The 27,190-nt window shown below is 45.4% G+C and overlaps 1 protein-coding gene and 1 pseudogene across 2 annotated transcripts; both read right to left on the bottom strand.

The window, feature by feature from the left end:
• Positions 1 to 4,217: 4,217 nt before the first annotated feature.
• LOC142908257 (uncharacterized) lies at positions 4,218 to 12,064 on the bottom strand. 2 transcript variants are annotated; one of them, XM_076058731.1, is made up of 3 exons: positions 11,887 to 12,064; positions 9,487 to 9,560; positions 4,218 to 6,744 (listed from the first exon to the last, which is right to left on the bottom strand). In XM_076058731.1, exon 3 carries the CDS (start codon positions 6,714 to 6,716, stop codon positions 5,655 to 5,657), a length of 1,062 nt encoding a protein of 353 aa, XP_075914846.1. In that variant the 5' UTR covers positions 6,717 to 6,744; positions 9,487 to 9,560; positions 11,887 to 12,064; the 3' UTR covers positions 4,218 to 5,654. The 2 variants fall into 2 exon arrangements, with proteins under 2 accessions (XP_075914846.1, XP_075914847.1); XM_076058732.1 differs by lacking the exon at positions 11,887 to 12,064 and adding an exon at positions 11,722 to 11,872.
• A 4,305-nt stretch (positions 12,065 to 16,369) lies between these two features.
• LOC142908268 (uncharacterized) overlaps positions 16,370 to 27,190 on the bottom strand; it is a 22,415-nt pseudogene continuing 11,594 nt past the window's right edge.

Below are 27,190 nucleotides of genomic sequence, written 5' to 3'. Positions count from 1 at the left end.
TGTACACTGTTTGTGTGTGTGTACACAATGTGTGTGTGTACACAATGTGTGTGTGTGTACACTGTGTGTGTGTACAGTGCGTGTGTGTACAGTGTGTGTGTGTACACTGTGTGTGTACACTGTGTGTGTACAGTGTGTGTGTACACTGTGTGTGTACAGTTTGTGTGTACACTGTGTGTGTATACACTGTGTGTATACACTGTGTGTGTACACTGTGTGTGTGTACACTGTGTGTGTACACTGTGTGTGTGCACAGTGTGTGTACACTGTGTGTGTACAGTGTGTGTGTACACTGTGTTTGTACACTGTGTGTACACTGTGTGTGTTTGTACACTGTGTGTACACTGTGTGTGTGTGTACACTGTGTGTGTGTATACTGTGTGTGTGTGCACAGTGTGTGTGCACTGTGTGTGCACAGTGTGTGTACACTGTGTGTGTGTGCACAGTGTGTGTACACTGTGTGTGTGTGTGTACACTGTGTGTACACTGTGTGTGTACACTGTGTGTGTGTACACAGTATGTGTACACACACACTGTGTGTGTGTGTACACACAGTGTGTGTGTGTATACTGTGTGTACACTGTGTGTGTACACTGTGTGTGTGTGTACACTGTGTGTGTACACTGTGTGTGTACACTGTGTGTGTATACTGTGTGTGTATACACTGTGTGTATACACTGTGTGTGTACACTGTGTGTGTACACTGTGTGTGTGTACACTGTGTGTGTGTACACTGTGTGTGTACACTGTGTGTACACACTGTGTGTGTACACACTGTGTGTATACACTGTGTGTGTGCACTGTGTGTGTACACTGTGTGTGTACACTGTGTGTGTGTGCACAGTGTGTGTGCACAGTGTGTGTACACTGTGTGTGTACAGTGTGTGTGTACACTGTGTTTGTACACTGTGTGTACACTGTGTGTGTGTGTACACTGTGTGTGTGTGTATACTGTGTGTGTGTGTGCACAGTGTGTGTGCACTGTGTGTGCACAGTGTGTGTACACTGTGTGTGTGTGTGCACAGTGTGTGTACACTGTGTGTGTGTGTGTACACTGTGTGTGTACACTGTGTGTACACTGTGTGTGTGTGTACACACAGTGTGTGTGTGTATACTGCGTGTACACTGTGTGTGTACACTGTGTGTGTGTGTACACTGTGTGTGTACACTGTGTGTATACACTGTGTGTGTACACTGTGTGTGTGTACACAGTATGTGTACACACACACTGTGTGTGTGTGTACACTGTGTGTGTGTGTGTATACTGTGTGTACACTGTGTGTGTACACTGTGTGTGTGTGTACACACACACACAGTGTGTACACACACAGTGTGTGTGTACACACTGTGTGTGTACACTGTGTGTGTACACTGTGTGTGTGTACACTGTGTGTGTGTACACTGTGTGTGTACACTGTGTGTGTGTATACACTGTGTGTGTACACTGTGTGTGTGTGCACTGTGTGTGTACACTGTGTGTGTGTGTGCACAGTGTGTGTGTGTGTGCACACTGTGTGTGTACACTGTGTGTGTACACTGTGTGTGTGTACACTGTGTGTGTACACTGTGGTGGGCACAGTCATCTCAGTCGACCAATGGCATCTTTTAATCAATTTATTTTCCAATTTTCATGTTTTATTGTTTTCTATCTACGTGACGTTACCGACAGAACCAAGAATATAAATGTTCATCAGCTGCGCCACGCTGTGTGGGAGCTCCCTGGCCTGTCGCTCCGCACGAAGCTGCGTGGAGCCGTCTGGAAGGAAGTTCTCTCAGGCTGACCCCCCCAACGCCTCCACGCAGATTGAGGCGAGCCGAGTGGAGGCGAATTCTATTTTGACTTGAAACTTTCGTGACTGCAGGAATTAATATTCTTGGTTCTTTCGGTAAAGTCACGTAAATAAAACAAAATTACAATTTAAATAATAAAAATATTTTTTTGTGTTTTCTATTTACGTGACTTTACCGAAAGAACCAAGAATATTGTAGCACATTCTCTATTTACTGCAGAGGTTCACGGTTCAAATCCGACAGGCACACCTGGCTACCCCAGTAACAATCACCACGATATGCGCAGTCTGCTTCACGGCAGCTGTAAAACATAGCGCTGTGTCATTCACAACGCACAGGTCATTGCATGTTGGTGTCACGGTCAAAATTGTGGCAATTCCAAACATTATCCAGAAACTACACAAGGGAGATGGCGCGTCAATGATCGCCCCCTACCGACAGACTCATGTCCACGTGCAGGCCGGTGCAGGGCCACCTTGTGCCACACAGGGGCAGCTGCCACTTAGGGAGGGGTCCTTCGATTGTTTGAGATGAGATTCGATACGAAACACCGAGTTGCCGAGGCAGTTAGGCAAACGACTTATGAGTGCAAATATGATGTTGGTAACGTAGTGAACGCTTGGGAGCTTCATTGTCTCTCGCTCCTGCTGACAGATGTACCAAGCCCACAGCTCCACAGATACCAGCCGCTCCTCCTGTGCAGGTTCGGCTACGTACGGTGCGAAAGAAGTTCCAGATACACACAGAGACTCACACAGAGACCCACAGATTTAGCATGGTTGGCTACGTACGGTGCGAAATAAGTTCAACGTACACACAGAGACTCGGAGCAAGTTTGAGTCGCGTGTAGTCGTGGGCCGTGAAAGTTGAACGGGCGCATGTTGCTACTGACAGTAGTTGAACACGGTTGGAAAGACGCTGATAGAGACACACACAGAGACTGACAAGAGAGAGGTGGACAGACACAGACAAGAGGAACACAGAAAGAAAGATACAGAGACGACAGAGACACAGTCAGCGAGAGAGAGACACAGAGGGGAACAGAGGCACAGACGGACAGAGAGATGTTGAATCGAACAAACTTAACTCGCTCCATTGAAAGAGTTTCCTCAATCTTTCCCCATCCCCGGAAGTCATTCCAGTTTCTATTTATTTCATTGTGTGTGGTGTGTACGTGTAAGCAATGTGGGATATCGATGTACACAGATATGAAAAAGATCAGCACACAAGACGTCTTTAATACTCTTTGGTTCTTTCGGTAAGGTCACGAAGGTAGAAAAAATAAAATAACAAAAAATAAATCACGACGTTTCGATCGCAACACGAGCGGTCGTCCTCAGGCGAAAACATCCAGACATTGTCGCGTCAGAAGTCACGTGAGCTACGTCACGTGACAAAGATAAGGTGACCCCCCTCCCCCCCCACCGTGACTCGCCCCGCTCTGTTGAGCATCGTTTTAATGCGGTGGGCTCACGCGAAATTAATTTCTTTAAGACGAAGGTACTTTGAAAACCCACTGGCTAAACTCTTTTATATAAGCGTTGTGTCCTTAACTAATCACACGGAGACGTCTGGTTGAGGCAACGCGTTTATTATAACAACTCTTTCGAACTCGGCTCTACACACTACTGTAACACAAAGGGTACGGCCCCTTCCACGACGATAGCCTCCGGGAGTGACAGCCTCCCTTCTATCGCAGCCTGCACACTCCGGGCTCTGCTACCCACGGGTCCCTTAGCCCGGCGTTAAGGGAAGACTGGACGACCCGTCCCAGCCAGGGTACGGGAGCTCACCTCTGGTCCGCTACAACCCGGCTCTAACAAGAGCCTCGGTTGAGGGTCCCCGGGTGCTGGTCCAGTCTTCAGGTCTTCGGATGCCTTCAGGCTTGAGTTGGTGAACACTGCCTGGACCGTCCAGACGGCCGGGCTTTTATCCCCAGGTCGGGTTCACCCCTCCCCTCCTGACCCCCCCCCCTCCCAGAACCATCTGGAAGGTCTTAAGGGGCCTTAGGGACGGGTGGGGGGTCAGGGGTGTTAGTCTCCGGTCACGGCGGGGGCCAGAGGTTTAACCTTTGGTCGACCCCTACGCACTTCGCTCTCTCTCTCGGCTGCCCCCTGTTGACCCGTGAACGTGGTGGCACGTCAGCTTACAGCGCCTTGTTATGGCGCTTACGCACAACTTCGTGACTAACGCTGCACGTTCCGTCGTTTTCATGCAGGGGGTGCTGCAAACATACACACCCCCTGCATGAACGACGGAGGCGCAGGGACAGACGTTCGATCTGCAGACGGCGGTCTTGTCGCACGTCCAGCTCTGTGTCGCCTCATCTCGATCCCGCGATCCCAACCAGGTGAAAGTCCGCATCGAACCGAACCCCCGGCAAGGCCATCTACTTAACGACGAGAGGAAATTCACACGAAATGTCGTTTTCAATGAACAAGCTTTTAATGAAGAAATACAATTATCTAATTCTAATGAGTGTTGTTGTGGAGAATGTATCTACTGGATGTGCTCTGCCTTGTAACCGATTACAAATCTGTACTAAAAATGAATTTCCAATGTAGTCTCTTAAAATTATCTCCTTGCTATGAAGCAGATCAGCAGACACGACATCTTTCATTTATCGATCTCTCCACGAAACAAAGGAATGTTTTACACAAACTATAACTAGCACAGCCTTCTGGGAGTGCATTATTGATTCAGTGCAAGCCACATGTGGACCCTTATTGGTGCACAGCGTCTCAACAGCAGCCGAGCTTGCTTCAACCGTTACGGACATCCAGACGTTAATCAGCAAGGACCATTTCTTGTCCTAGTTAGAAAAAAATCTACGTCAACACGTAATACAAAATTATAATTCGTGTTGTCGAGAATGTATCTGCTCTACGTGGAACTTTTGAGTGGTATGCCTTGTAACTGATGAATGATCCGAGTGTGCTCCCTATTTCAAAGACAATGAGTTGATCCGGAGAGAGATGCTTCCTGAAAACACAAAAATACCCTTTGCCCTGTATCACAAGAACAATGAGTCTCACCTGAGTTATCTGTACAGGTTACTTCCAAAACATACACTTTGTCCTAACATCACTTATTCAATGTTTGACCCTTATAGACAAAATGTTACATGTATGCACGCAATCAGACAAGTATTCATTCTAAATTATTGAGTCATTTTAACTAAATTTTATAACTGCACTGAAATATGCTGTATCAGGTTACATCGTATTAACATTACGATATTTAAAAAAAATACACACCGTCTGCTTAACAGTGTATGTACAAGATACTATTGTGTCAATCAAAACGATTAGGCCATTGTATGCACGCGTTTGGATCAAGATGTATCAAATTCTAAACATTACCTACAAACTCCACAACTGAGATGCCACATCAAACATCGCCCCCTACTGACAGGCTCTTGTCCACATGCAGGCCGGTGCAGGGCCACCACCTTGTGCCACACAGGGGCAGCTGCTACTTGGGGATGCTCTTCGAGTGTTTGAGACGAGATACGACGCAAAACTCCGAATTGCCAGAGGCGATAAAGCAAGCACCATATAAATGCAATTATGATAACATAGTCAACGCTTGGGAGCTTATTGGCATTCGCTCCTGGTTAGAGATCTACCCAACCCACAGGTCCACAAAGACTGGCCACTGTTACCCTGCTGGTTGATCCTAGGAATTGAGTGTTCAACTTCACATTCTTGTCATTAAAGGCCTGTGACAAAGGTGCATCTATTGCAGCGACATCGTCTCAAGCTTACACATCTACCGGGTCTCCATTTGACTTTGTATTGTCTCGGAGGAAGTCCACCCACACTTCCACTTCCACGAACTGCTGGGAGTTGCCTCGCTCTGCCTCAGTCAGAATTATCCTCCTGCTTCACGTTGCCTCCATCGATGTGAAGGTCCGATTTTGGAGTTGAATCTTCATCTTCACATTTGACCTTCACTTCTTCGCTCTTCACCATCACTTCTTCACATTTGACCTTCACTTCTTCGCTCTTCACCATCACTTCTTCACATTTCACCTTCACTACTTCGCTCTTCATCATCACTTCTTCACATTTCACCTTCACCTCTTCATATTTTACCTCGATACCTTTAAAAGTGTCCAGGCTGGGATTTTCTTCGGGTTCTTGTTTCATGAGGGATGGGCTCATTGCGGCACTTTGACTTTCACAAGCTGATTTCAGACTCCACTCCTTGTGGATCTTCTGATGCTTTTGAGATCTCTGGTGTACATGAAGATTTGATGAATGTGCAAATGCCTTCCCACACACACTGCACTTGAAGGGTTTTTCTCCCGTGTGTGTTCTCTGGTGTTCTACAAGAGTACATGACTGTGCAAACGCCTTCCCACACACACTGCACTTGAAGGGTTTCTCTCCCGTGTGTGTTCTCTTGTGTGCTACAAGAGCAGATGAATCTGTAAACGCCTTCCCACACACACTGCACTTGAAGGGTTTCTCTCCCGTGTGAGTTCTCTGGTGTGTTACAAGAACAGATGACTGTGCAAACGCCTTCCCGCACACACTGCACTTAAAGGGTTTCTCTCCCGTGTGAGTTCTCTGGTGTGTTACAAGAACAGATGACTGTGCAAACCCCTTCCCACAAACACTGCACTTGAAGGGTTTTTCTCCCGTGTGTGTTCTCTGGTGTTTTTTAAGAGTAGATGACTGTGCAAACGCCTTCCCACACACACTACACTTGAAGGGTTTCTCTCCCGTGTGTGTTCTCTGGTGTGCTACAAGACTTGATGACTGTGTAAACGCCTTCCCACACACACTGCACTTGAAGGGTTCATCTCCTCTGCGAGTTATCTGGTGCCGTGTCAAATCTCCAGTACGATCCGGGTTGTTTTCACGCCGGACGCATTTCTGCCTTTTTGCACCGAGCCGCGCCGAGTGCCTTTGCTCCATGAGACAAATTCTGCAGAGGAAGCGACAGCTGCAGAGAGAAAAAAAAATATCCACACCATCTACACGTCAGTATCGATGCACAGAGGAATGCATACACACAGTCACACGTGACTTACATGTCTATACTTATTCATATATTCATGTTGTAGTGAAAAAGCGTCCCAAATTCATCGCACGGGCTGTTATGGCACACAATGAGTGGGCAAATGTCACAATCGTGCCTGGAAGCCCTCGTATCTTCAAAATGAATGTTAACCCAAAACTCCGAGCACACAATTTCGGCTTTCTGGCTTCAAAAGGAACATTTATGAAAGCTAAATTCAGCTGACATAGCAAAGGGTGTTGAAAATAATACTATTTGTGTTATGCAGAAATGCATAAATTAATGTTCAATTGCAACTTAGAGGTGTGAAGCCAGGCACAGATGTCCTTGAATGCTGGGATGAACAGTTCCGACTTCAGCTGCACGTTTGATGTGATAACTTCCTGACTCCATTCTTACAAAGAGTTCCGGAGAAAAACTAAATAAACTACTGTTTTGCGATAACCGCCATACTCTAATAGAGTTAATAGACTTTACTGCAAATACAAACTTGACACTGTCACACACTCAGAGGTGGAGCCAGGATTTTCAGGTAGGAGGGGCAACCCCTCCAGCAATGAAAAATGAGAGGAGTTGTTTGTAAGTAGAGAGTTGTTAGTAAGGAGTTGTTAGTAAGTAAAGAGTTGTTAGTAAGTAAGGAGTTGTTAGTAAGTAAGGAGTTGTTAGTAAGTAGGGAGTTGTTAGTACGTAAAGAGTTGTTAGTAGGGAGTTGTTAGTAAGTAGGGAGTTGTTCGTAAGGAGTTGTTACTAAGGACTTGTCCCTTATATTCTTAGCTCTTTCGGTAAAGTCACGTTGAAGGGAAACAATAAAATAATAAAATATATATAAAACAATAAAAATTCTCACGACGTTTCGACCATAACACAAACGGTTGTGTTATGGTCGAAACGTCGTGAGAATTTTTATTGTTTTATATATATTAGTATTTTATTGTTTCCCTTCAACGTGACTTTACCGAAAGCACTAAGAATATGAATTACTACAGTCACGAAAGCTTTAAATCAAAATTTGACTCGTCCCTTGCTTTTTAATCAATGCGTGTGAAAGGCATCACGCTCGCTGAAGGTGTTTGCCATCAGGGAAGTCGTGTACTGTATACGCAACTGCGCACAATTCTGTGAGTCGCTTGTAACTGCTTTGCCGTTAATTATTGCCAATTATGGACTCGGACTGTTGTCCTCTCATAGAGTCCCTGGCACGTAATAATATGCCACACGGTGGCAGTGGGGGTCGCAAAATGCTGATTTATCTATATATATGAAAGGGAAATGTGTGGATATGTGTGTCTGGTCGAAATGTTTAGCATACTTCCCAACATGCTACACACTTGAGACTTGGCATGTCGGTAGGTTCCATATTGTACACAACGTAAAAATAATAAAAATAGACTTTTAAATTCTGGGGGGGGGGGGAGGGGGAGGAGGGTGGGGGAATGACCATGAAGTTTGTGGAGTCAACCCGCAACACACCTGAGTTAAGTGCTCTGTAATGTTTACCCCTACCATATGGCTCTTCGTGCGCTGTACTTCTAGGAGGTGTTAACAGCGTGCCGGGAGATTTTAGGTGGCGCTTCGCTCCTGGCTGATGAAGCCATTGGCTTCTCGGAGTTTCAATACATATCCGTGCGAAGAACGGGTACAACGGCTATCTTAAATATAAAGCAGAACATTACATCTGTTTGTGTGACGCAGCAAAACCTCTCCAACGCTGTGCTCTGGCGTCATGAAATTTTCACAGCTCATGCTGTCTGGAATTTCTAAGTGAACGCGACTATTTTCAGCTCGCCACGTCATTCCCTTCCCGAGTGGCCAAAATCGACCTTGCGTAGAAGTGGATTAAGGTTAAATTTCCATTAGTGAAAACATCCGATTAGGGTTACTTGATTTGTTTCGGCTTTTTTCCTTCGTGCGAGCATCAACATTTCCGGGTTTTTCAGTGAAATATAAGGGAATATGAAATGTATCCAAGACAAGAATCCAAGTCCCGGGCGAAGCCGGGTAGTGAAGCTAGTTACTAATAAACCCCAAGGATCCGATCGAAATTAGGGATTTCGATCGGATCGTTGGGGAGGAACGTGCCACCCCACCCCCACTGGCTCCACCACTGTCACACACTGGCATGGTTCACAGGTGGTGGTGTGTCCAGACCCACGCCTGGCCACCTTCACCTGCTCAGTATTAATGCTTCCTCACTCCACCAAGTAATTCATTGAGGATAAATCAACACAGCCGAGGCTGCCTGTCTCTCTCACTCTCCCCGTGGTCGCATGGATTTCCTTCCCGATCACCGGGTTTCCTCTCCACATGTAGAGAGTGAACACGGCCACGCGCCCAAAGTGAACACCGCCATGCATCCAGAGTGAACACCGCCACACGTCTAGAGTGAACACCGCCACACGTCTAGAGTGAACACCACCACGCGTCTAGATTGAACACCGCCACGCGTCTAGAGTGAACACCGCCACGCGTCTAGAGTGAACACCGCCACGCGTCTAGAGTGAACACCGCCACGCGTCTAGAGTGAACACCGCCTTGCGCCCAGAGTGAACACCGCCAGGCGTCTAGAGCGAACACCGCCACTCGTCTAGAGTGAACACCGCCACGCGTCCAGAGTGAACACCGCCACGCGTCTAGAGTGAACACCACCACTCTGTTGACAAGCCCCACCTTGTTGCTATTGTTGTTGTGGGCAGGTCGCTTCTGAAAACAAGAGCGGTACAGCAGCTCAACGCGGGCGTGGCCTGGTAAAAAAATAAAAAAAACTGTGAATATTTAAAACAAAACAAAGTTACAGAGTAGCGAGGCAGGTGAAGAGAAATTAAAACTTAAGCAAGATACTCTTTGGTTCTTTCGGTAAAGTCACGTAGAAAAAATAAAGAAGTGAAATAATAATTTCAGTTTCATTTATTTGGTATAGCCCTGTGAGCCATTCGGCTCTTGAATCGGGTGCAACCGCAACAAACAAAAACATGAACAAGAAAACATCTTGAAGTGACTGTGACTGTGCAAACAGAAAATCCACGGGAAAACAGCAAAAATATTCCACAAAAATCACCGTACACCATCGCTGTGTGCAAACAGCATATGACGTTTCGATTGCAACACAAGCAATCATCATCAGGTACAAGTGAAAGAGAAATTAAACCTAGTTAATCTTAGAAACGTAATGCAATACAACACAGAGAGTCGGCTAACGTAACAGTCAACACCCCACCTGGTTGATTACGTTCTTCTAAAGATTGCTCAATTTGAGAGAGAGACAAAACACAGACACGGAGACACGTAGACAGAGAGAGATAACACAGAGACACACAGAGAGAGACACACACATAGGCACACAGAGAAACAACGCCTCTGTGTCGAGGCCTTAAATAGAGAGAGAGGGGGGGTAGAGAAATTAGCAAGTCAATGCAAGGCCGTAGCCATGGAGTCAACATTGGGGGGGACCAAATCTTCCAGGGGGTCTGGGAACCCCCCCCAGAAAAAAATGTAAATTTGAAAACTTATTTCCTGCCATTTCCTGCGTAAAATATTAACAAATTTCACTAACACATGGGATGGATTTTGTATTATTTGATACAATCACGTCTAATATTGTATTGTATTACATTGCTGTTTTTTCTTTTTTAACTTTTCTTGTTTCATAGTATGTAATGGCAGAGATTAGGGATTCATAAAGTACAACGCAATCATATAAACAGAAATCTATGCATTGTTATATGAAGACAAGTCCAGATTTTGTGGCCAAGGTTTAGCAAATTGTTGTTTTTATTAACATAGCATAGCAATTATTATTTAGAAAACATTTTTATAGCAATATTATATATTGTATATTGCTATAGCAATATATTGGGGGGGGGGGGGACATTTTGAGCATATTTGATAATTGGGAGGGTTGCGTCCCCCAATATATATAATTATTATTATAATATATTATAATTATTATAATTATAATAATATATTATAATTACGGCCATGTGTCAATGAGAGATTTGGAGCTTTGGTAACTGCAGTAAATAATAATAATAACACGAGGACACACACACAGAGAAAGAAAGCACACTTAATCAAACAAACTGAGTACATCTTCTTTGGTTCTTTCGGTAAAGTCACGTAGAATGAGAATAAAATAATAAATTGATAAAATAAAATAACACAATATTCTCACGACGTTTCGGCCACAACACAAGCGGCCTTCATCAGGTGAAGGGACGAGACTGTCTGGTAGGACAGCGCTGGAGTGAAAGAGCCACGTTCAGATCACGACCTTTAAGCTGTGTGAGAGGAAACAAAGCGCCTTGACAAAGGAATTAGCATATAATTTAGCATTGAAATGGCTGAGTGATTAGCTTGTGACTGGTCACAGAAATAGCTATGTTAAAGTTAAAGCATACACATCCGCAGTCACAAGCTAATCACTCAGCCATTTCAATGCTATATTATATGCTAATTCCTTTGTCAAGGCGCGTTGTTTCCTCTCATACAGCTTAAAGGTCGTGTTCTGAACGTGGCTCTTTCACTCCAGCGCTGTCCTACCAGACAGTCTCGTCCCTTCACCTGATGAAGGCCGCTTGTGTTGTGGCCGAAACGTCGTGAGAATATTATTGTGTTATTTTATTTTATCAATTTATTATTTTATTCTCATTCTACGTGACTTTACCGAAAGAACCAAAGAAGATGAATCATTGCAGTCACGAAAGCTTTAAATCGAAACTGAGTACAATTACGAAATCTAATGCAATGCAACACAGAGAGTCGGTCAACACACAAGTAACGCATAGCCTGGTTGATTACTTTCTTACGAAGATTGCTCAACTAAGCGAGAGAATTGAACAAACGCGATCAGGCGAGGGCAGGAGGCAAGTCCCCACGTGGCTAGGCCCCGCGCTGTAAAGTTCCAACCTGGACATCGCTTCCATGCTGGCTGCTACTCAATTGACATCCCTACGAGAGAGAGCGAGGCTCTACCTCGGTAAAAAAACAACAAACACCACCACAAACACAACAACCACAACAACCACCACCACAAACACAACAACCACCACAACCGCGATGAGAATTTCTCACCTCGGATTTCAGTTTACGCGCGGAGCGGCAGATTCCAGTTACCTCGTGACGTCACGCGGCAGGAGGCGGTGACATGACGTCACTTGCGGAAAACAAGACACGCCCCTCCCACAATCAGCGGCTCTGTGACTCAAATAATTTATGTTAATGAGCCTGGCCCATAAGTGGAGGGATTGGGCGTGGGTGCCGATCTCGTCGCAATAAACTCGCGACGGCTTTCACGAATACATTATGTTAATGAGCCGCCAGTCACCGTGAGTAGCTGTGCCCAAATAAGGATTGTACTTAAACAGATAACGAAAGTGACCCAGGCAAGAGTGACGTCACGCTCAAAGGCGCGGTGGATGGGGTGGGGTGAACGCCTTGGTGACATTACGTCACTAGCGAGGTACACCTCCCCCTGGCGTTTCACGCCGATGAGGTAATGCTGAGTGGTGACGTCACAGAGCGTGGTAGGAGTTTAAGTTGATTTAGATTCATTTTCCATTGCTCCCTCCCTTGAACAGAGACCCCTTGGGTGTGTGAGCTCAGCAATAACGTGTACATTATTGTGTACACACACACACAGTGTACACACACTGTGTGTGTGTGTACACTGTGTGTGTGTACACTCTGTGTGTGTGTACACACACTGTGTGTGTGTGTACACTGTGTGTGTGTATATATGTACAAACTGTGTGTGTGTACACTTTATGTGTACACTGTGTGTGTGTAAACACTGTGTGTGTAAACACTGTGTGTGTACACACAGTTTGTGTGTAAACACTGTGTGTACACTGTGTGTAAACACTGTGTGTACACTGTGTGTACGTATACACACTGTGTGTGTGTGTACACTGTGTGTGTGTGTACACTGTGTGTGTGTAAACACTGTGTGTGTACACTGTGTGTGTGTAAACACTGTGTGTACACTGTGTGTGTGTGTACACACTGTGTGTGTGTAAACACTGTGCATACACTGTGTGTGTAAACACTGTGTGTGTGTACACACACACTGTGTGTGTACATACAGTGTGTGTGTGTGGGCCAAGCCTCTACGCAGATTGAGGCAAGCCGAGTGGAGGCGCATTCTATTTTGACTTAAAACTTTCGTGACTGCAGGAATTAATATTATTGGTTCTTTCGGTAAATTTCGATTTGAAGCTTTGGTGACTGCAAGCATTCATCTTCTTTGGTTCTTTTGGTAGAGTCACGTAGAATGAGAAAAAAACAATAAAATAACACAATAAAATTCTCACGACGTTTCGGCCACAACGCAAGCGGCCGTCTTCAGGTGAAAGGAAGCTCTGACGTCGGTACTGTTGAAGCTCTGACGTCAGGTCTGTTCAAGCTCTGACAAAAGGTCTGTTGAAGCTCTGACGTCAGGTCTGTTGAAGCTCTGACGACAGGTCTGTTGAAGCTCTGACGACAGGTCTGTTGAAGCTCTGACGTCAGGTCTGTTGAAGCTCTGACGACAGGTCTGTTGAAGCTCTGACGACAGGTCTGTTGAAGCTCTGACGACAGGTCTGTTGAAGCTCTGACGTCCCGACAGGTCTGTTGAAGCTCTGACGTCCCGACAGGTCTGTTCCTTTCACCTGAAGACGGCCGCTTGCGTTGTGGCCGAAACGTCGTGAGAATTTCATTGCGTTATTTTATTGTTTTATTCTCATTCTTTCGGTAAATTCACGTAAATTTTAAAAAAGGTTACTTTAAAGAAAAAATTGTAATATAATAACTTAAATAATAAAAATAAATTTTAATTTTTACTCTTGTTTTCTATTTACGTAACTTTACCGAAAGAACCAAGAATATGGTAGGACATTCTCTATTTACTGCAGAGATTCAAGGTTCAAATCCGACAGGCACACCTGGCTACCCCAGTAACATTCACCACAATATGCACAGTCTGCTTCACGGCAGCTGTAAAACATAAGCGTTGTGTCATTCACAACGCACAGGTCATTGCATGTTGGTGTCACGGTCAAAATTGTGACAATTCCAAACATTATCCAGAAACTACACAAGGGAGATGGCGCGTCAATGATCGCCCCCTACCGACAGACTCATGTCCACGTGCAGGCCGGTGCAGGGCCACCTTGTGCCACACAGGGGCAGCTGCCACTTAGGGGGGGTCCTTCGATTGTTTGAGATGAGATTCGATACGAAACACTGAGTTGCCGAGGCAGTTAGGCAAGCGACTTATGAGTGCAAATATGATGTTGGTAACGTAGTGAATGCTTGGGAGCTTCACGTCTCTCGCTCCTGTTGACAGATGTACCCAGCCCACAGCTCCACAGATACCAGCCGCTCCTCCTGTGCAGGTTCGGCTACGTACGGTGCGAAAGAAGTTCCAGATACACACAGAGACTCACACAGAGACCCACAGATTTAGCATGGTTGGCTACGTACGGTGCGAAATAAGTTCAACGTACACACAGAGACTCGGAGCAAGTTTGAGTCGCGTGTAGTTGTGGGCGCATGTTGCTACTGACAGTAGTTGAACACGGTTGGAAAGACGCTGATAGAGACACACACAGAGACTGACAAGAGAGAGGTGGACAGACACAGACAAGAGGAACACAGAAAGAAAGATACAGAGACGACAGAGACACAGTCAGCGAGAGAGAGGCACAGAGAGGGGAACAGAGACACAGACGGACAGAGAGATGTTGAATCGAACAAACTTAACTCGCTCCATTGAAAGAGTTTCCTCAATCTTTCCCCATCCCCGGAAGTCGTTCCAGTTTCTATTTATTTAATTGTGTGTGGTGTGTACGTGTAAGCAATGCGGGAGATCGATGTACGCAGATATGAAAAAGATCAGCACACAAGACGTCTTTAATACTCTTTGGTTCTTTCGGTAAGGTCACGAAGGTAGAAAAAATAAAATAACAAAAAATAAATCACGACGTTTCGATCGCAACACGAGCGGTCGTCCTCAGGCGAAAACATCCAGACATTGTCGCGTCAGAAGTCACGTGAGCTATGTCACGTGACTAAGATAAGGTGACCCCCCTCCCCCCCCACCGTGACTCGCCCCGCTCTGTTGAGCATCGTTTTAATGCGGTGGGCTCACGCGAAATTAATTTCTGTAAGACGAAGGTACTTTGAAAACCCACTGACTATACTCTTTTAGAAATAGATTTTTACCCTTTTATCTGGCACCATAACTAACACCTTAATACAAGGGATCATGTTTGCAATAACCACAACACAAGCAGTCAAAATGCAATCAAAAAGAGACAACTTTGATAATGACATGCACTGTCCTAGAATTTGATTGGTCCACACCCGAGACGGCTTTTCTTAGAGCCTAGTCTCCACTGGTGTTGGACCAGAAGACGCCAAAAGGCGTACAACTCAAAAACAGCGCACTATCAGAGTATTGAGAGCTCGGGGTAAGCATTTACACTGATACCTCCTTTGCCAGTAGCAAGATATAATAACCACAACACAAGCAGACTGCTTGTGTTGTGGTTATTTCACACATGATCCCTTGTATATAGGTGTCAGTTTTTGTGCCAGATAAAAGGGTAAAAACCTATTACTATATCTTGCTACTGGCAAAGGTCTCATAGTATACTCTTTAATATAAGTGTTGTGTCCGTAACTAATCACACGGAGACGTCTGGTTGAGGCAACACGTTTATTATAACTCTTTCGAACTCGGCTCTACACACTACTGTAACACGAATGGGTACGGCCCCTACCACGACGATAGCCTCCGGGAGTGACAGCCTCCCTTCTATCGCAGCCTGCACACTCCGGGCTCTGCTACCCACGGGTCCCTTAGCCCGGCGTTAAGGGAAGACTGGACGACCCGTCCCAGCCAGGGTACGGGAGCTCACCTCTGGTCCGCTACAACCCGGCTCTAACAAGAGCCTCGCTTGAGGGTCCCCGGGTGCTGGTCCAGTCTTCAGGTCTTCGGATGTCTTCAGGCTTGAGTTGGTGAACACTGCCCGGCCCGTCCAGAGGGCCGGCCTTTTATCCCCAGGTCGGGGTCACCCCTCCCCTCCTGACCCCCCCCCCCTCCCAGAACATTCTGGAAGGTCTTATCTTAATGGGTCTTAGGGACGGGTGGGGGGGGGGGTCAGGGGTGTAAGTCTCCGGTCACGGGGGGGCCGGGGGTTTAACCTTTGGTCGACCCCTACGCACCTCGCTATCTCTCGGCTGCCCCCTGTTGACCCGTAAACGTAGTGGCAGGTCAGCTTACAGCGCCTTGTTGTGGCGCTTACGCACAACTTCGTGACTAACGCTGCACGTTCCGTCGTTTTCATGCAGGGGGCGCTGCAAACATACACACCCCCTGCATGAACGACGGAGGAGCAGGGACAGACGTTCGATCGCGTTGGAATCGATCTGGAGACGGCGGTCTTCTCACACGGCCAGCTCTGTGTCGCCTCATCTCGATCCCGCGATCCCAACCAGGTAAAAGTCCGCATCGAACCGAACCCCCGGCAAGGCCATCTACTTAACAACGAGAGAAAATTCACACGAAATGTCGTTTTAAATGAATAAGCTTTTAATGAAGAAATACAATCATCTAATTCAAAACATAATACAATTCAAAGTTATTTCAAAACTTCCAAATGGAGCATCAGGTGCTTGCGTAGAGTCGTCGTTCATGTGCAATTTTTTTTCGTTACTTTCCTGGCCCCAGGCCGTAAATGGTTGTGAGGGGCGCCGCAGGCGGTCAGGCTTGCTTCATGCCTCGGTTGTGAGCATCCAGACGTTAAATCAGCAAGGAGCATTTCTAGTCCTAGTTAGACAAAATCTACGTCAACACGTAATACAAAATTATAATTCGTGTTGTCGAGAATGTATCTCCTCTACGTGTAACTAATGAATGATCCGAGTGTGCTCCCTATTTCAAAGACAATGAGTTGCTCCAGAGGGAGATGCTTCCTGAAAACACAAAAATACCTTTTGCCCTGTATCACAAGAACAATGAGTCTCACCTGAGTTGTCTGTACAGGTTACATCCAAAGCACACACTTTGTCCTAACATGACTTATTTCATGTATGACCCTTATTGACAAAATGTTACATGTACGCACACAATCAGACAAGTATTCATTCTAAATTATTGAGTCATTTTAACAAAATTGTATTACTGCACTGAATTATGCTGTATCAGGTTACATCGTATTAACAAGAAGATATTTTAAAAAATACGCACCGTCTGCTTAACAGTGTATGTACAACATACTATTGTCATTCTAAACGAGTAGGCCATTGGATGCTGGCGTCTGGGTCAAAATGTATCAAATTCTAAACATTACCTACAAACTCCACAACTGAGATGCCACATCAACCATCGCCCCCTACTGACAGGCTCTTGTCCACATGCAGGCCGGTGCAGGGCCACCACCTTGTGCCACACAGGGGCAGCTGCTACTTGGGGGTGCTCTTCGAGTGTTTGAGACGAGATACGACGCAAAACTCCGAATTGCCAGAGGCGATAAAGCAAGCACCATATAAATGGAATTATTAGACTAGTGAATGCTTGGGAGCTTACTGCCTCTCGCTTCTGGTTAGAGATCTACCCAACCCACAGTTCCACAAAGACTGGCCACTCTTACCCTGCAGGTTGCACCTAGGAATTGAGTGTTCAACTTCACATTCATGTCATTAAAGGGCTGTGACAAAGGTGCATCTATTGGAGCGACATCGTCTCAAGCTTACACATCTACCGGGTCTCCATTTGACTTTGTATTGTCTCGGAGGAAGTCCACCCACACTTCCACTTCCACAAACTGCTGGGAGTTGCCTCGCTCTGCCTCACAGTCAGAATTCTCCTCCTGCTTCACGTTGCCTCCATCGATGTGAAGGTCCGATTTTGGAGTTGAATCTTCATCTTCACATTTTACCTTCACTTCTTCGCTCTTCACCAACACTTCTTCATATTTCACCTTCACCTCTTCATGTTTCACCTCGATCCCTTTAAAAGTGTCCAAGCTGGGATTTTCTTCCAGTTCTTGTTTCATGAGGGATTGGCTCATTGCGGCACTTTGACTTTCACAAGCTGATTTCAAACTCCACTCCTTGTGGATCTTCTGATGCTTTTGAGATCTCTGGTGTACATGAAGATTTGATGAATGTGCAAATGCCTTCCCACACACACTGCACTTGAAGGATTTTTCTCCCGTGTGTGTTCTCTGGTGTTTTTTAAGAGTAGATGACTGTGCAAACGCCTTCCCACACACACTGCACTTGAAGGGTTTCTCTCCCGTGTGTGTTCTCTGGTGTTTTTTAAGAGTAGATGAACGTGCAAACGCCTTCCCACACACACTGCACTTGAAGGGTTTCTCTCCCGTGTGTGTTCTCTGGTGTTTTTTAAGAGTAGATGAACGTGCAAACGCCTTCCCACACACACTGCACAAGAAGGGTTTCTCTCCCATGTGTGTTCTCTGGTGTGTTACAAGACTAAATGAATGTGTAAACACCTTCCCACACACACTGCACAAGAAGGGTTTCTCTCCCATGTGTGTTCTCTGGTGTTTTTTAAGAGTAGATGATTGTGCAAACGCCTTCCCACACACACTGCACTTGAAGGGTTTCTCTCCTGTGTGTTCTCTGGTGCCGTGTCAAATGTTCAGTACGATCCGTGCTGTATGCACAACGGTCGCATTGATGCCTTTTTGCACCGAGCTGCGCCGAGTTCCTTTGCTCCATCAGACAAATTCTGCAGAGGAAGCAACAGAGGAAGCGTCAGCTGCAGACAGAAACAAAATATCCACACAATCTACGCGTCAGGATCGATGCATAGAGGAATGCATATACACACAGTAACACGTGACTTACACGTCTATACTTATTCATATATTCATGATATAGTGAAAAAGTGTCCCAAATTCATCACACGGGCTGTTATGGCACACGAGAGGGCAAATGTCATAAACGTGCCTGGAAGCCCTCGTATCTTCAAAATGAATGTTAACCCAAAACTCCGAGCACACAATTTCGGCTGTCTTGCTTCAAAAGGAATATTTATAAAAGCTAAATTCAGGTGACATAGCAAAGGGTGTGGAAAATAATACTATTTGTGTTATGCAGAAATTCATAAATGAATGTTCAATCACAACTTAGAGGTGTGAAACCAGGCACAGATGTCCTTGAATGCTGGGATGAACAGTTCCGACTTCAGCTGCACGTGTGTTGTGATAACTTCCTGACTCCATTCTTACAAAGAGTTCCAGAGGAAAACAAAAATAAACTGTTTTGATACAACCTCCCTGCTCAATACAGTTAATAGACTTTACTGCAAATGTAAACTTCACACTGTCACACACTGGCATGGTAAACAGTTGGTGGTGTGTCCAGACGCATGCCTGGCCACCTTCATTCACTCAGTATTAATGCTTCCTTACTCCACCAAGTAATTAATTGAAGATCAATCAACATCGCTGAGGCTGCGTGTCTCTCTCTCCATGTGGTGAGATGTTAACTACCTCTCCTGGCATACAGGAAGTCGTGGGTACGAACCCGACCCTGACGCTTGCTGTATATTTGGAGTATTCATGTCTCTCTCTCTCTCCCTGTGGTTGCGTTGATTTCCCTCTGGATCCCACTCCACATGCAGAGAGTTTTCATGCAGGAGGCGTTGCAAACCTATGCGCCCCCTGCATTAATGACGGAGGCGCAGGGACAGACGTTCGATCTGCAGACGGCGGTCTTGTCGCACGGCCAGCTGTGTCGCGTCATCTCGATCCCGCGATCCCAACCAGGTGAAAGTCCGCATTGAACCGAACCCCCGGCAAGGCCATCTACTTAACGACGAGAGGAAATTCACACGAAATATCGTTTTCAATGAATAAGCTTTTAATGAAGAAATACAATTATCTAATTCAAAAAAATAATACAATTCAAAGTTGTTTCATTTTCAAACTTCAAAACGGAGCATCGGGAGCTTGCGTGGAGGCGTCGTTCGTGTGCAATTCTTTTCGTGACTTTCCTGGCCCAAGGCCGTAAATGGTTGAGGGGCGCCGCAGGCGGTCAGGCTTGCTCCAACCCTCGGTTGTGAACATCCAGACGTTAATCAGCAAGGACCATTTCTCGTGCTAATTCGACAAAACCTACGTCAACACGTAATACAAAATTATAATTCGTGTTGTAGAGAATGTATCTCCTCTATGTGTAACTTTTGAGTGGTATGCCTTGTAACTGATAAATGATCCGAGTGTGCTGCCTATTTAAAAAAACAATGAGTTGCTCCAGAGGGAGATGCTTCCTGAAAACACAAAAACACCCTTTGACCTGTATCACAAGAACAATGAGTCTCACCCGAGTTATCTGTACAGGTTACTTCCAAAACACACACTTTGTCCAAGCATCACTTATTCAATGTTTGACCCTCATAGGCAAAATGTTACATGTACGCACACAATCAGACAAGTATTCATTCTAAATTATTGACAGGAATATTAACAAAATTGAAATACTGCACTGAAATATACTGCATCAGGTTACATCGTACTAACAAGAAGCTATTTTAAAACATACGCACCGTCTGCTTAACAGTGTATATACAACATACCATTGCACCATTCAAAATGAGTAGGCCATTGCATGTTGGCGTCTGGGCCAAAATGTATAAAATTCTAAACATTACCTACAAACTCCACAACTGAGATGCCACATCAACCATCGCCCCCTACTGACAGGCTCTTGTCCACATGCACGCCGGTGCAGAGCCACCACCTTGTGCCACACAGGGGCAGCCGCTACTTGGGGATGCTCTTCGAGTGTTTGAGACGAGATACGACGCAAAACTCCGAATTGCCAGAGGCGATAAAGCAAGCACCATATAAATGCAATTATGATAACATAGTCAACGCTTGGGAGCTTATTGGCATTCGCTCCTGGTTAGAGATCTACCCAACCCACAGGTCCACAAAGACTGTCCACTGTTACGCTGCTGGTTGATCCTAGGAATTGAGTGTTCAACTTCACATTCTTGTCATTAAAGGCCTGTGACAAAGGTACATCTATTGGAGCGACATCGTCTCCGGCTTACACATCTACCGGGTCTCCATTTGACTTTGTATTGTCTCAGAGGAAGTCCACCCACACCTCCACTTCCACAAACTGCTGGGAGTTGCCTCGCTCTGCCTCACAGTCAGAATTCTCCTCCTGCTTCACGTTGCCTTCATCGATGTGAAGGTCCGATTTTGGAGTTGAATCTTCATCTTCACATTTGACCTTCACTTCTTCGCTCTTCACCATCACTTCTTCACATTTCACCTTCACTTCTTCGCTCTTCACCAACACTTCTTCATATTTCACCTTCACCTCTTCATGTTTCACCTCGATACCTTTAAAAGTGTCCAAGCTGGGATTTTCTTCCAGTTCTTGTTTCATGAGGGATGGGCTCATTGTGGCACTTTGACTTTCACAAGCTGATTTCAGACTCCACTCCTTGTGGATCTTCTGATGCTTTTGAGATCTCTGGTGTACATGAAGATTTGATGAATGTGCAAATGCCTTCCCACACACACTGCACTTGAAGGGTTTTTCTCCCGTGTGTGTTCTCTGGTGTTCTACAAGAGTACATGACTGTGCAAACGCCTTCCCACACACACTGCACTTGAAGGGTTTCTCTCCCGTGTGTGTTCTCTTGTGTGCTACAAGAGCAGATGAATCTGTAAACGCCTTCCCACACACACTGCACTTGAAGGGTTTCTCTCCCGTGTGTGTTCTCTTGTGTGCTACAAGAGCAGATGAATCTGTAAACGCCTTCCCGCACACACTGCACTTAAAGGGTTTCTCTCCCGTGTGAGTTCTCTGGTGTGTTACAAGAGCAGATGACTGCGCAAACCCCTTCCCACAAACACTGCACTTGAAGGGTTTTTCTCCCGTGTGTGTTCTCTGGTGTTTTTTAAGAGTAGATGACTGTGCAAACGCCTTCCCACACACACTACACTTGAAGGGTTTCTCTCCCGTGTGTGTTCTCTGGTGTGCTACAAGACTTGATGACTGTGTAAACGCCTTCCCACACACACTGCACTTGAAGGGTTCATCTCCTGTGCGAGTTATCTGGTGCCGTGTCAAATCTCCAGTACGATCCGGGTTGTTTTCACGCCGGACGCATTTCTGCCTTTTTGCACCGAGCCGCGCCGAGTGCCTTTGCTCCATGAGACAAATTCTGCAGAGGAAGCGACAGCTGCAGAGAGAAAAAAAAATATCCACACCATCTACACGTCAGTATCGATGCACAGAGGAATGCATACACACAGTCACACGTGACTTACATGTCTATACTTATTCATATATTCATGTTGTAGTGAAAAAGCGTCCCAAATTCATCACACGGGCTGTTATGGCACACAATGAGTGGGCAAATGTCACAATCGTGCCTGGAAGCCCTCGTATCTTCAAAATGAATGTTAACCCAAAACTCCGAGCACACAATTTCGGCTTTCTGGCTTCAAAAGGAACATTTATGAAAGCTAAATTCAGCTGACATAGCAAAGGGTGTTGAAAATAATACTATTTGTGTTATGCAGAAATGCATAAATTAATGTTCAATTGCAACTTAGAGGTGTGAAGCCAGGCACAGATGTCCTTGAATGCTGGGATGAACAGTTCCGACTTCAGCTGCACGTTTGCTGTGATAACTTCCTGACTCCATTCTTACAAAGAGTTCCGGAGAAAAACTAAATAAACTACTGTTTTGCGATAACCGCCATACTCTAATAGAGTTAATAGACTTTACTGCAAATACAAACTTGACACTGTCACACACTCAGAGGTGGAGCCAGGATTTTCAGGTAGGGGGGGCAACCCCTCCAGCAATGAAAAATGAGAGGAGTTGTTAGTAAGTAGAGAGTTGTTAGTAAGGAGTTGTTAGTAAGTAAAGAGTTGTTAGTAAGTAAGGAGTTGTTAGTAAGTAAGGAGTTGTTAGTAAGTAGGGAGTTGTTAGTACATAAAGAGTTGTTAGTAGGGAGTTGTTAGTAAGTAGGGAGTTGTTCGTAAGGAGTTGTTACTAAGGACTTGTCCCTTATATTCTTAGCTCTTTCGGTAAAGTCACGTTGAAGGGAAACAATAAAATAATAAAATATATATAAAACAATAAAAATTCTCACGACGTTTCGACCATAACACAAACGGTTGTGTTATGGTCGAAACGTCGTGAGAATTTTTATTGTTTTATATATATTAGTATTTTATTGTTTCCCTTCAACGTGACTTTACCGAAAGCACTAAGAATATGAATTACTGCAGTCACGAAAGCTTTAAATCAAAATTTGACTTGTCCCTTGCTTTTTAATCAATGCGTGTGAAAGGTATCACGCTCGCTGAAGGTGTTTGCCATCAGGGAAGTCGTGTACTGTATACGCAACTGCGCACAATTCTGTGAGTCGCTTGTAACTGCTTTGCCGTTAATTATTGCCAATTATGGACTCGGACTGTTGTCCTCTCATAGAGTCCCTGGCACGTAATAATATGCCACACGGTGGCAGTGGGGGTCGCAAAATGCTGATTTATCTATATATATTAAATGGAAATGTGTGGATATGTGTGTCTGTTCGAAATGTTTAGCAAACTTCCCAACATGCTACACACTTGACACTTGGCATGTCGGTAGGTTCCATATTGTACACAACGTAAAAAGAATAAAAATAGACTTTTAAATTCTGGGGGGGGGGGGGAGGGGGAGGAGGGTGGGGGAATGACCATGAAGTTTGTGGAGTCAACCCGCAACACACCTGAGTTAAGCGCTCTGTAATGTTTACCCCTACCATATGGCTCTTCGTGCGCTGTACTTCTAGGAGGTGTTAACAGCGTGCCGGGAGATTTTAGGTGGCGCTTCGCTCCTGGCTGATGAAGCCATTGGCTTCTCGGAGTTTCAATACATATCCGTGCGAAGAACGGGTACAACGGCTATCTTAAATATAAAGCAGAACATTACACCTGTTTGTGTGACGCAGCAAAACCTCTCCAACGCTGTGGTCTGGCGTCATGAAATTTTCACAGCTCATGCTGTCTGGAATTTCTAAGTGAACGCGACTATTTTCAGCTCGCCACGTCATTCCCTTCCCGAGTGGCCAAAATCGACCTTGCGTAGAAGTGGATTAAGGTTAAATTTCCATTAGTGAAAACATCCGATTTAGGTTACTTGATTTGTTTCGGCTTTTTTCCTTCGTGCGAGCATCAACATTTCCGGGTTTTTCAGTGAAATATAAGGGAATATGAAATGTATCCAAGACAAGAATCCAAGTCCCGGGCGAAGCCGGGTAGTGAAGCTAGTTACTAATAAACCCCAAGGATCCGATCGAAATTAGGGATTTCGATCGGATCGTTGGGGAGGAACGTGCCACCCCACCCCCACTGGCTCCACCACTGTCACACACTGGCATGGTTCACAGGTGGTGGTGTGTCCAGACCCACGCCTGGCCACCTTCACCTGCTCAGTATTAATGCTTCCTCACTCCACCAAGTAATTCATTGAGGATAAATCAACACAGCCGAGGCTGCCTGTCTCTCTCACTCTCCCCGTGGTTGCATGGATTTCCTTCCCGATCCCCGGGTTTCCTCTCCACATGTAGAGAGTGAACACGGCCACGCGCCCAAAGTGAACACTGCCATGCATCCAGAGTGAACACCGCCACACGTCTAGAGTGAACACCGCCACGCGTCTAGAGTGAACACTGCCACGCGTCTAGATTGAACACCGCCACGCGTCTAGAGTGAACACCGCCACGTGTCTAGAGTGAACACCGCCACGCGTCTAGAGTGAACACCGCCACGCATCTAGAGTGAACACCGCCACGCGTCTAGAGTGAACACCGCCACGCGCCCAGAGTGAACACCGCCACACGTCTAGAGTGAACACCGCCACGCTGTTGACAAGCCGCACCTTGTTGTTATTGTTGTTGTGGGCAGGTCGCTTCTGAAAACAAGACCGGTTTCACCAGCTCAACGTGGGCGTGGCCTGGTAAAAAAATAAAAATAAGACTGTGAATATTTAAAACAAAACAAAGTTACAAAGTAGCGAGCCAGGTGAAGAGAAATTTAAACTAAAGCAAGATTCTCTTCGGTTCTTTCGGTAAAGTCAAGTAGAAATAAATAAATTAATTAAATTATAGTTTCAGTTTCATTTATTTAGTATAGCCCTGTGAGCCATTCGGCTCTTGAATCGGGTGCAACTGCAACAATCAAAAAACTTAAACATGAACAAGAAAACATCTTGAAGTGACAATGTGACTCTGCAAACAGAAAATCCAGGGAAAAACAGCAAAATATTCCACAAAAAGCACCGTACACCATCGCTGTATGCAAATAGCATACAACGTTTCGATTGCAACACAAGCAATCATCATCAGGTACAAGTGATAGAGAAAACAAACCTAGTAAACTTAGAAACGTAATGCAATACAACACAGAGAGTCGGCTAACAGTCAACACCCCACCTGGTTGATAACGTTCTTCTAAAGATTGCTCAATTTGAGAGAGAGGCAAAACACAGACACGGAGACACGTAGACAGAGAGAGATAACACAGAGACACACAGAGAGAGACACACACATAGGCACACAGAGATACAACGCCTCTGTGATGAGGCCTTAAATAGAGAAAGAGCGGGGGTAGAGAAGTTAGCAAGTCAATGCAAGGCCGTAGCCATGGAGTCAACATTGGGGGGGACCAAATCTTCCAGGGGGTCTGGGAACCCCCCCCCCCCCAGAAAAAAATGTAAATTTGAAAACTTATTTCCTGCGTAAAATATTAACAAATTTCACTAACACATGGGATGGATTTTGTATTATTTGATACAATCATGTCTAATATTGTATTGTATTACATTGCTCTGTTTTAACTTTTTAACTTTTCTTGTTTCATAGTATGTAATGGCAGAGAACAGGGATTCATAAAGTACAACACAATCATATAAACAGAAATCTATGCATTGTTATATGAAGACAAGTCCAGATTTTGTGGCTAAGGTATAGCAAATTGTTGTTTTTATTAACATAGCAGAGCAATTATTATTTAGAAAACATTTTTATAGCAATATTATATTATATATATTGCTATAGCAATATATTGGGGGGGGACATTTTGAGCATATTTGATAATTGGGAGGGTTATGTCCCCCAATATATATTATAATAATTATAAGATATTATAATTATTATAATATATTATAATTACGGCCTTGTGTCAATGAGAGATTTGGAACTTTGGTGACTGCAGTAAATAATAATAAAACGAGCACACACACAGAGAGAAAGCACACTTAATAAAACTGAGTACAATTAGGAAATGTAATGCAACACAGAGAGTCGGTCAACACACAAGTAACGCATAGCCTGGTGGATTACTTTCTTACGAAGATTGCTCAACTAAGCGAGATAATTGAAGCAAACGCGATCAGGCGAGGGCAGGAGGCAAGATCCCACGTGGCTAGGCCCAGCGCTGTAAAGTTCCAACCTGTATAGCTTCCAAGCTTGCTGCTACTCAAACAACCACCACCACAACCACAACAACCACCACCACAACCACCACAACAACAACCACAACCACAACAACAACCACCACAACAACAACCACCACAACAACCACCACCACAACAACAACCACCACAACAACCACCACAACCACCACCACAACAACCACCACCACAAACACAACAACCACAACAACCACCACAACCACCACAACAACAACCACCACAACAACCACAACCACCACAACAACCACAACCACCACAACCGCGATGAGAATTTCTCACCTCGGATTTCAGTTCACGCGCGGAGCGGCAGATTCCTGTTACTTCGTGACGTCACGTGGCAGCAGGAGGTGACATGACGTCACTTGCGGGGAACTAGACACTCCCCTCTCGCAACGAGCGGGTCTTAATTTAAATAAATTACGTTGGAGTAACTTTGCCCAAATAAGGATTGTACTTGAACAGACAACGGAAGTGACTCAGGCAGAGGTGACGTCATGCTCAAGGGCACGGTGGACGGGGTGGGGTGAACACCTTGGTGACATGACGTCACTAGCGAGGTACACCTCCCCCTGGCGTTTCACGCCGATGAGGTAATGCTGAGTGGTGACGGTGACGTCACAGAGCAGGATTCATTTTCCATTGCTCCCTCCCTTGATCAGAGACCCCTTGGGTGTGTGAGCTCAGCAACAACAACGTGGGCATTATTGTGTACACACACAGTGTGTGTGTGTACACTGTGTGTGTGTGTACACTGTGTGTGTATGTACACTGTGTGTGTGGGTACGCTGTGTGTGTACACTGTGTACACTGTGTGTGTGTACACTGTGTGTACACTGTGTGTGTGTACACTGTGTGTACACTGTGTGTGTGTAC

This window comes from Petromyzon marinus (genome assembly GCF_048934315.1).
Source record: "Petromyzon marinus isolate PM22_M1 ecotype Great Lakes invasive population chromosome 78 unlocalized genomic scaffold, UKy_Petmar_22M1.pri1.0 chr78_unloc.1, whole genome shotgun sequence".
Lineage (NCBI taxonomy): Eukaryota > Metazoa > Chordata > Hyperoartia > Petromyzontiformes > Petromyzontidae > Petromyzon > Petromyzon marinus.
This window is presented reverse-complemented; position numbering and strand designations above follow the sequence as displayed.

What these genes read in the sequence shown, in the direction of transcription:
- LOC142908257 (XM_076058731.1), bottom strand. Translation starts at nt 6,716, where the DNA reads ATGGAGCAAAGGCACTCGGCGCGGCTCGGTGCAAAAAGGCAGAAATGC.